The 10,540-nt window shown below is 44.6% G+C and overlaps 2 protein-coding genes and 1 long non-coding RNA gene across 8 annotated transcripts; all 3 read right to left on the minus strand.

The window, feature by feature from the left end:
* Positions 1-1,217: 1,217 nt before the first annotated feature.
* Positions 1,218-3,095, minus strand: LOC123152564 (uncharacterized). Its single transcript, XR_006476236.1, has 4 exons — positions 2,931-3,095; positions 2,695-2,772; positions 2,514-2,610; positions 1,218-2,441 (listed from the first exon to the last, which is right to left on the minus strand). It is a non-coding gene; the product is annotated as an uncharacterized lncRNA (long non-coding RNA).
* A 1,115-nt stretch (positions 3,096-4,210) lies between these two features.
* LOC123150254 (acylphosphatase) lies at positions 4,211-10,335 on the minus strand. 6 transcript variants are annotated; one of them, XR_006475020.1, is made up of 4 exons: positions 9,872-10,335; positions 7,313-7,335; positions 7,091-7,217; positions 4,211-4,415 (listed from the first exon to the last, which is right to left on the minus strand). XR_006475020.1 is itself a non-coding variant. In XM_044570086.1 (2 exons), exon 1 carries the CDS (start codon positions 10,289-10,291, stop codon positions 9,899-9,901), a length of 393 nt encoding a protein of 130 aa, XP_044426021.1. In that variant the 5' UTR covers positions 10,292-10,335; the 3' UTR covers positions 4,211-4,415; positions 9,872-9,898. The 6 variants fall into 6 exon arrangements, 3 of the variants coding, with proteins under 3 accessions (XP_044426021.1, XP_044426023.1, XP_044426022.1); XR_006475019.1 differs by having other exon boundaries at positions 7,091-7,231; XR_006475018.1 differs by lacking the exon at positions 7,313-7,335.
* Positions 4,427-7,081, minus strand: LOC123150253 (3-ketoacyl-CoA synthase 6). The gene has a single exon (XM_044570085.1). The coding sequence runs from the start codon at positions 6,270-6,272 to the stop codon at positions 4,902-4,904; it is 1,371 nt and encodes a 456-aa protein (XP_044426020.1). The 5' UTR covers positions 6,273-7,081; the 3' UTR covers positions 4,427-4,901.
* Positions 10,336-10,540: the final 205 nt, after the last annotated feature.

Below are 10,540 nucleotides of genomic sequence, written 5' to 3' on the forward strand. Positions count from 1 at the left end.
CGTGAGTCGAGGCCGCCTGTCGTTTCGTGTCGCCTCAAATCCTCTCGATCTTCTCTTGCCAAATCCTTGCCGCCGTTCCTCCAAAACCTAAATTCGAATCCGAAGGCCTCGTATGACGGGAACCTTGGCCTGTACGAAAGTCTTCCGGAGACGGCAACCAAGCAGCGGCGACGACGGGTACCCGGCGGCCACTGGCGACGGCAACAAAGGTCCGGACGGCCGTCTCAACGGTGAAGCCATGGCTAATTGACGACGGTCTGCGACTGTGACGAGTGACGACTCGTCTATGCTGAGGCGTCAACAGCCCCTGCGTGGCCTCCTGCAACTACGACAATTACTTCATAGAAAGCTGTAGCCTGTCGTCCGTAGGAAGCTGTAGACTGTATGTCTGTAGCACATGTATTACAGTGTTAGTGTGGTGCTCATATTAGTGTAATTCCTTCGAGGAAGCTGTATCTTGTTGCCTGTACCAGATGTATTAGTGCAATGCTTATACCTTCTTTGTTATTGCCAAAAAAATCACTGACTAGTTCAGTTAAATCATGAAAAAATAAGTGACTTCATGTGGTCAAAACATGTTTTGTTCAGTAAACCTTTTTACTTACAGGAAGTGCCCTGTGACAGCATTGTCCAGTTTTGAGATACATACTAGTATAAGCAACAACTCACTGTGAAAGTGTTTCCTGAAGATTTACATTTAGGCGCCCGCTAGTGCAAATACTGGCCTGTTGTATTTGGCCGAGTGACATGCACATTACTAGTGCAATGCTCATATCAGTATACTGTATATTTGCAGGATAATGAATGGCAATGGCAGGTTCAGATTAGAGGCTTTGGTTGAACTTTTCCTTGTTAATTTGCTTGTCGTTTGGTAAAAATATCCTATTTGCTGTTGCCAAAAAGTCCAGTGAGTAATTCAGTTATGCGGTTGGAAAAATAGGTGACTTTTTCAGTCATCTTGTGAAAGAATGTATTTTTCAGTAAAGCTTTTGAACTACAGAAGTGGCCTGGGATGGCTTTGTCCAATTTTGTGATCAAAGCTGTAAGCAAAAGTCACCGTCATAAGTTTTCTGAATATCTATAAACTTCACTGTGTGCTCCTGGACGATGCAAGTCTGACCAAAAATGAAGAGGAAACAGACATGCATGTATTGCCACTACACAACATTACAAGTTTTCATAAAAACCAGAAATTACTCATGCTTGAATACCTGGTAAAAAGTCTGAATATGTTCTTTATTCTTTAGGAATTTGACAAGCATCAAACTTGTCAGAAATCAAGTCAAGTTTAATTCGACACAATGCAAATTCTCGTTCATTACATGAATATAACATAGATAAAATCATTCTCTGCTTGGACTGTATCAGCAATCACCATTTAGCTGCATATCTTGCAGAATCACACTCCCATTTCCTTTTTTGCTTGGACAATTACGACTATCATGAAACACGTGTTGCTTGCACGTCTTGCACAAGCGTGCAACCTTTACCTTCCCTTGTTTGTCCTTACTTTTTCGACCCCCTCCTTGATCTCCTTTCCTCGCTTTATTCTTTTGCATCTCCCCACGGTACGAACATCAGTCGGCGGATGTATATGAACTTCGGCGGGAATGTTGCAACCAATAAAAGCCTCATACTCCTCTTGCCTAGTGCTTTGGGCGGCTGCAGGGATCATCTGCTCCAAAGGTGCCTCAATGTTCATCACACTTAATGTCAAGAAGTCCATGCCTATAGTGACTATAGTTCTTCCTGCTTGTGGCATCCGCTCAGAACACACGCACTAGCTTCCCTTCATCATTCACTTCAAAATCATAGAAAAATGCTGAATTCACTTCCTGCTTTCTAGCTAATTGGGCAACAAACATTTGAGCATCCGCGTCTCTGATTTTATACCTGAGAGCCTGGTAGTAATTCTGCAAGTCCCTCTTTGTGCACCCAACATAAGGAATTCCACCCTCACTGACTTGCAGCAGCCTGTATGCCTGGGAGGTTCCAATGCTTGCCTTATGACATGTGTATAAAGTATTCTTTGCTCTCTCACTAACTCTACGATTCGATCTAATCAAATGACGCTTATTAGGCGATACAAGACCATGAATGTGGTGCTCAACCCATGAGTCTATCTTGTAGGTGTTGTCTCCACAAAGTCTAACGAAGATATGGGCATCACAACCGCATCGCGTATTTGTCTGCTTACGCATTTTCTTCAAGGGGTCATCTATCTCCTTACAATCTTTTGACTTGAATCCTTCCCTATTACACATGAAACGCTTAGTCCGGACCACCTTATTCTCAATCTTTTTCTGCTGTCCGATACGAACACCAAAACCTGATTCATGTGCATATGCCTTGTAGAACTTCTCCATTGCCTCTAGTCCTTTAAATGTCATACCCACTTTAGGCTTCAACTGCTCATCACATTCAGGTATAAAAGACGAAGACTGCAATGTCAAGAATAAACTATAATAAGCACTTCATCCATAGTTTCAGTTGTTAGTGCAAACTGAACTTACAAAGAGAGGTATGTCTGCCATGTCTGTATTCTTTTTGGGTGTATTAAATCCCCCATGGCTCATATGCATTTGAACGTTGTTGATTGGATCCATATTGCTGCACACACATGGCCACATGATTAGCCTTTCAACCTACATACACACGTGTATACACAAGGACTGAAATTGTGTGCTGTTTTACCTCAAACTTTTGATGCCCTCGTGTTGCTGGTTGAAAGAGATGTTGTACTACTTGCTAGTCGCTCATCCGTTGTTGTCACTGCAGAAAAGTATTGCCAGTTATAGAGATAGGTCTAGATCGGGGAATAACATGCATGGGGCGATGGTTGGTCGGGGAACATGCATGGGGCGATGGTTGCCAGGTTCGTGTTGACATGGGAGCAGAGGAGCACGTACAAGACTGGTGTGGGGCAGTACCTGCATCTGCATCTGGTGGGTGCCGGCAGACGTCAGGATCAAGTCGACAGATATCGGAGGCACACGACAGCGGCGGCGGCGGCGGCGCACGACGCAGAGAAGCAATCTGGGGAGTCTTGCGTCAGAGGCTTCAGGGGTTTTTTGTGAATAAAATTGGTTGTAAGTTACAAAGCAGGCAGGTAAATGCAATTAGTCTCTTGGCTGCACGTGAGGCTCAGGATTAAAATCGTGGGGTTGAAACGGACCGGACACACGGACACACGATAGGTAGTGGATTCACGAAATATATTGCCATTAATAAATATTTTTAACTATACAATTATCGAACACAATAAAGCATATGTATTTTCAGTTTTTGTTCTTATATAATTGCTTCAAATATTCATGCTCCATATGACCAAAACTTATTAAAATATATTGCGAATTATTCCTGCAACGTGTGGAGTATCATCTAATTTGTTTCCAATAACATCACGCAATCAAGAGCATTGCTTTTACTGTGGGCCTTACAAGGAAGGGAGGGGATCAGAGAAATCATCGGGCTAGTTTCCTAGAAACATAGTATATGTAGACGCAGACGTTTGTATACACGCACGAACATTCAGCCATGTAAAGCACTTTCAGGAGACGGAGTTGACGCATCTAAGATTGATGAAGTCATCAGAAACGCCATGTAGTCGAGGGGCACGCCATACCACTAAGAAAGTAATGTCAGAAGGCCTGGAATAAAACCTGAAAAATGTGACAACTCGTGCCAAATCTACGACTGAAACCTGGTTGGGATGGTTCCACCACAAAAAGTATTCCATCCATCTGAGTTATGCTTAGTTCGCTCACTGGCTATATTGTGTACACAATATAGTTGCCCCAGAGTGTGTTAATGTTTTTGTCGAGTTAACCGACCCAGCTGAGCTTATAACGAATCGAATCAAACTGAGTTTTTTGCTCGCTAGAGTTATCGAGCTTAGCAAGTTAGTACAAGATAGTGAGTTCAATCTAAATGATGGAAGTTGGCTCCTTACAGTTATGGATGTAAATGTTTCATAAATCTCGAACAAGTTATTTTGTTCACATGGATGCTTGTGAAGAATATGGTAGTGTGATAAATGAATTAGATTAGACATGAGTATTTCTGCGATTTATAGTAACATGATACAACTTTTTTGTTATCCCATTTGTTTAAGAGAGTATGACTAGCATTTCTTGAACGTAGCCAAGTTACAAAGAAATTACAGTGTGAAAAAGAGTATCATAGGCATTCCTCAAGCACGAACTGTCTATAAAAAGACCAAATCACAAACCATTTCACATTATGAACCTTTCAGTCATCTCTTATCTTATTACAAAATGTCCAGGTTGTGATGACATAAACCATGTCACCGGGAAGATGTATATGATGGATTTTCTAAATCGTCTGTGATGGCACATTCTTAAGTAGTGGCATATCCTTTGTGGCAGTCCTCAAGCATCAGTGAAGAGGATGATCTGCACTAGAGACAAAAGTAAATAACCTCATCTTGCATCGTATAATGTAAGAGCACAATCAATTCTTGATATTTGTTTATCTTATTACGCTGGTTTGTTTGAGAGATGTTAAAGCTCATGATATGAAACTGGATTCTACTAAATTTTTGTGTATGAACAAAATAATCTGAACAACTATTGGTTAAACAGTTGGCAGTTGAAGAAAAATATTTGGAGAATACATATTTAGTGTACATAAGAATATTTCAACAAAATACCACACAACAAATGAATGACACCTACAAACTAAGTTTTCAGATGCTTAAGAAAGCCAAGCTGCAGAAGCTAGCCCATCCGATTTATCTTACACATCTTGCTTAATGATAACAAAAAGAATAGAATGAAACAATCCAGAAAACTGGCGATGGTCGATAGCAATGGATGGTTTCAATTTTGTACGTTTGCGTTGCCTGTGATCTTCTTGGTGAGAGTATAGTCAAGTTAACTTTATTTCTGCACATCTAGTGGGTATCGATGGATGCAACTAGCCCATGGCCCATGGTCACCGTGAGATGTACATGTACGGATGCACACCCACACTGCGGAGTTGCATTCATATCCAGCTCCGAAACCAATCATCCAGACCCTATTACCTTTTAGCATTCGACCCTTGGCTTCTATGTATCCCAACTCGTACCACACAGATGCACTTGACTGATTTCCGAATTGATGCAGTGTCATTCGTGAAGGCTCGACATGCTCATCGGATAGATTAAGGCCACGTTGTACCGAGCTGATCACCGCTGGTCCACCAACGTGGATGCAGAAGTGTTTGAACGCTGTACGGAAATTGGGAATGTAAGGCCTTATCCTCCTCCCAAGGAACACCTTCCTCGCCAAGGAGACAAGAAGAAACTTGATCAGCTCTGATGTAGGCAAGACAAGTGGCCCCATGGCCGTGATGTTGGCCTTGAGAGCGTCTCCAGCAATAGCCATGAGGTTCTTTGACAGATTGGCGCCCTTGATTCCCTCGTCATCTTCCTCTTGGTAGACGCACCGGTAGGCATTGTCATCGCTAGCAGTGATCGTCCGCACAACATGTGTGAGGCGGAACCTAGCCTTGGACCTAGAACTCGATAACAGGACGGCTGCACCGCCCATGCGGAACAAGATATTAACCAACTGCATGGAGCGGTTGTTACCCGCATAGTGGTTGGGTCCGATGGTCTCCGTTGACACCACTAGCGCTTGCGATCCAAAAGGCATGACCTCCAAGATGTTCCTTGCAAGCCCAACTGCAGTTACTGTTGCACTGCAACCCATCCCCGAGAGGTTGATGACGCGAAGGTCACCTCGCAGCTTATACCTGCTGACAATCATGTCGGCAATCGATGGAACCGGTGAAAAGACACTGCAGTTAGTGACCAGAATGTCAATCGTATCAAGGTCAATCCTCGTCTTAGCCAGTAGATCATCAACCACTGAGAAGACGACCAGTTCTACCTCGGCGCGGGCTTCATCCAGACTACAATATGGCTCAATGTAAGAAAGTGCCGGTGGAACACAAGTCTCATCACTAAGACCGGAGTGCTCAAGAACTCGTGCTATGAAGTTAATGGTAGAATCGGCAAGGAAGGTCGACATATGTGCATGCTCGAGTAAGGCCGCCCTTGGGAATCGATAGTTGGGGCTAGGCCGGAAGCAAGCATAGTCAACAAGGTATGTGGCTCTAGGGCGATATGCCAGGTAGACAGTAGCTGCAACAGTTGGAAGAACAATGGGCATGAGTAGGTGGATTGGCCAGAGGGCACGAAGTGGCTCGCCTGCAACGGCAAGCCATTGTGCAACTTTTAGGAGGCAGGCCGCTGCTAGTGTCATGGCGTTGACAATATGGAGGAGGATGCTGGCAGCTAGATTTTATAGCAATTTGAGAAGAGTGTGATGAGAGATGACGAAGCAGGTTGTCTGATGGTGTAGTGTATATAGGATTATTAGAGGAGGAAACTTGTGGGAGATCGTCATATGGGGATCAGGGTTGATGCTATAATGGGTTAACATTATATTGTTGCTTAAAAAGATTTGCAAAGAGCTATAAAATAAACCATAGGACAACTGTGTAACTGTCATGGCCTCTTGCCCTCTTGGGACCCTAACTTTCAACGTTTATTGCACTACATCGTAGCATATCGAAACAAAAACATTCTCCAAATAGCAAAAGAGTGGTGGGGGTCATGAGACCAGTCAATTTCTCAACCATCTATACTGTACGTATCTATCATTCATGTTGTGCATTAATAGTAGCCTAGAAGCCATGTTTTTCACATGGCACAGTAGGAGCACTCTTATTCAGATTATTAAGATGCCGACATTGTGAAGCTACCAACCAACTAATTTGGTCCATCTTTTCAGGGTACCTCCAAATAATCCCAGAAATTTTAGTCCATAGTTTTGTTTTTTGGGATTGTCCTTCAGAACGGTAATTTTCCGCCTGGGGATTGTGCCACGGGCATCATTTTGAGAGCAGCGGGCGGTTTGTATTGATAAAGCAATGATGGCGCAATAAATTAACATATATTGCTTCAATTGTTATTGCTAGAGAGGATCTACTGGAGCTATATGTACTCGAACAAAATAAGTAAACTGATACTAGGAATAGAAGGGAAATTGCAAAATAAAATATAATATCGATATATTACCCGATGATTTAGCAGATCCACCTCCACCTTATTATCAATAACGTATATATGAAGTCTTGGTCTCCAGTCGCCTTTGCATCCTCACTTTTTTCCATGCCTCTAGATTAAAAAATAGGACGAGAAAAACCTACACAAGTTGGACTAACTTTGAAGGTTTTAAAGAGCCACAACAGCCGATCCCAAGAGGCAAGAACATGAATTCACTAAATCAGGGGCACTCACATTTCAAAATAGGTTGTGAACCGCTGCTTCATTGACAGATAACCGGGAAAGAAGGCAAAGATCAGGAAAATACAGAAGACTGAAACCACACTCCATAACAAAAGCTAGATAGCACCAACTGCCAAGACAAGACCTGATGCTACATGACAATCCACTAGATTGAGAGCCCTCGGCCCATGAGCAAACACCATGGCCTCCCTAGTAGGCACACCGAGACCAGGACGGTGATATATCCAATACATATCATACTCCTTGAATTTACTGGTGTCTTTTCATGATTCTAATTATTTTTGCAAACATATCCTTTCTGTTATTTATTTTGTGTATACAGATGAAACAACCCGAGAAAAGGGGGAAAATCTCACAAATTCCAGATTGCTCTGGAAGAGGAATGGGGTGTCAAGAAAGGATGTGGCCAATGCCAGCACATTTACAAAGTCTAACTTAAGAGGTGAGACGAAGAACAGAGAAGAATGGAGGCGAGCAAAACTCTTTTGATGCAATTCCCACCATAGATCACCGTTTTCTTTTCTCTCTACGCCCCGTAGCCTATCAAGAAATGACGACTGGTTTGTAAACCGGACAACATCCACCAGGGCAAGCTGGACTACCTCTACTGGGTCGCGACTCTGCTGCAGGTCATCAACCTGGTGTACTATGTCACGTGTGCCGCGCGCTCCACGTTCGACTCCTTGAAGCTCCACGAGACAGGGGAGGGGAACGACAGGTCCATGGTGGAGCTGCAAGAGAATGACTGAGTAAAGAGAAGAATGTACCTATATGCAGGTACAGGTTCAGCAAGCTAGAAGCGGGTAAATAGATGTTTGGAGACTGAAGTGATATGTATGAAGATCAGTCACAGGCAGAAAGTGTTCCATGGCAAATTGAGCGATATAACTGCAAATCCCAAAAATGTTTTCATCCAGCACAACATAAGCTGTATTATTATGCAAGCGCTATACACTACTACACAACAACTGCATGCATGGCAAGGGAAGCTGACTCGTTGCGTGTCTGCCGCGGTGACTAAGGAGGTTGACCGGGACGCAACGGAGGTGCTTATTTCCAAGGTCCGGGCTTCTGCTTTCTCGTTGATGCAGCAAGTCCCTGCTGCCCGTGCTTAATCATCGTTGTGTGTCTGCCGCGGTTGCTGTAGGTTGTTGGCCTGCGCGCCTTGTTATCCTGTTGTTAGTTGCTGGCCTGTGTGCACTTCCCGGGCCGGAGTGCCTTCTTGTTTTCTTTTGTGCTTGTTGGCCCAGGCGGGCGGTATTGCTGTCGTGCTTGTGAAACTCTGCCTGGTGACTTTATTTATAAAGTTGGGTGTATGCCTTTTCTCTACTAAAAAAAGAAGCTGACAAGTACACACAAAGTCTTGGGCGGTTCAGCAGCAGTCATCCAAAAACTTTGGTAGGGTTTTGAGCAAGCACGAAGCTGCTCATGGTCATAGTAGGCTCTAAAGAATATTTGGTTTTAGACTTTCGGCTCTTCAGAATAAGGTACCAAGACATAGTACACCCAGATAATGAACAAACCACAGTTAAACGCTGTAATGAACACCAGTGATTAAACCATTGGGATTTGGGGAAGGATCCTCCACGCCACGGATGCTTGGAGAGAACGAGGCGATGTTGGAGCAGTAGACATCAATGATCATCAACCATTGAGGGAGGAGATACGTCAGGAATGGAGGTCATAGAGACCTTGCTCCCTTGTTGGTGACACTTGGAGGTCGTTGAATGGAGGCCGAGGCGCTGGGCTGACCGGGCAGAGGAGAGGCTATTGAGTAGTACTAGTCGACTGGCACATCTGCAGGATAGACGGGCAATGAGTGGTAACGTTGATGAAATCTGGCCATTTGTTTCTTACCAAGAGAAGCCATGTACTCCCTCCGTTCACGAATAAGTGTATGTTTGGCATTCAAAATTTATCCAAAAAAGAGTGTACCAAGACTTTCTAATGCATTTTAAAGTAGAAAAAAAATGATTCTCTCTCATCATACGATAATCAAGACCAATAATATCCAACATGTGGTCTCCTCACTTTCTACATGGACTTAGCTCATTGGAGGTGGGGTAATTAAAGAATAGAGAGATGATGGTTTGCACCTTCCCAATGCAATTTTTACTCCACTCCATAATATGTTCTAAAATTTCTATATGTACACTTATTCGTGGACAGAGGGAGTACACATTTATTTTCCTTGCCCTGAATTATATGAACTATTCGACAGACTGGGTGATAAGAGATTCGCTTGATAATCTATATCAGGGGAGAAGTTATTTTGGTAGATCATCAGGCATATGAATGGCAGAGAATGGAAGAACACATTCGGTATACAATTTTACTATTTTGTTTGGTTATTTCTACTAATCCCTTAAAATAAAATTTCTACCCCCCTCTTTGATATGGGCTTACACACAAACAAACCGTGTATTGAATCTAACTGAATGGAAACAAACTCGACAACTCACAGTCCTACCGTTCGATTCAATAAGCTGACATCTCGCTCAATAGCATGCTAAAAATCATTGAAAGCGAAATATTCAGAGGTAGTATTACCATGTCAATGACAAGAACCAGCCGTCGTCAGGCGGTCGGCTTGCGGTGGAAGCCCTCGGAAGGGTCGAGCGGATCGGCTGGGGAAGGCAGCACCGCGGTGACGGCGGCGGCGGGAGGCCCTACGGGAAGGCGCCGGGAGACCATCTCGTCGACCCTGGCGGGTTCGCCGGACAGGAGGGCCTCCACGGTGCCGTCGTGGCGGTTGCGGACCCAGCCGGCGAGCCCGAGCGCGCGGGCCGTCTCCACCGTCCAGTCGCGGAAGAAGACGCCCTGCACGCGGCCCTTCACCACGACCCGCACCGCCTTGGGGGGCGATTGCTGCGGGGGCGGCGGGTTGGCGGAGGCGGCAGCGGCCATGGCGCGGCGAGAGGCGGCGGGGACGAGGAGACGGGAGGCCGTGGCAGAGGTAGAAGGGAACATTCTGGAGGAGTATGTGTTTGGATTTCAGAGATGGTTCTCTTTCGAGTTCGAGAAGGGTTGCATCTGCAATAGCAAGAGGAATTTTGATCAAAAAATAAAGGAAAATGTTATCTGGCGACCGTTCGCCACCGGGCTAACCCCAGCGAACGTTCTCCCTTCCGTCGCACGAATCTCGGCGGAGAGCCAACACCATGTAGGATCAGGATCGCTGGAGTGGTTCGCTGTTCGGATGCTTCTGGCGGACGCGTG

The sequence above is a fragment of the Triticum aestivum genome, chromosome 7A (assembly GCF_018294505.1).
Source record: "Triticum aestivum cultivar Chinese Spring chromosome 7A, IWGSC CS RefSeq v2.1, whole genome shotgun sequence".
In the NCBI taxonomy this organism is placed as follows: domain Eukaryota; kingdom Viridiplantae; phylum Streptophyta; class Magnoliopsida; order Poales; family Poaceae; genus Triticum; species Triticum aestivum.

What these genes read in the sequence shown, in the direction of transcription:
- LOC123150253 (XM_044570085.1), bottom strand. Translation starts at nt 6,272, where the DNA reads ATGACACTAGCAGCGGCCTGCCTCCTAAAAGTTGCACAATGGCTTGCC.
- LOC123150254 (XM_044570086.1), bottom strand. Translation starts at nt 10,291, where the DNA reads ATGTTCCCTTCTACCTCTGCCACGGCCTCCCGTCTCCTCGTCCCCGCC.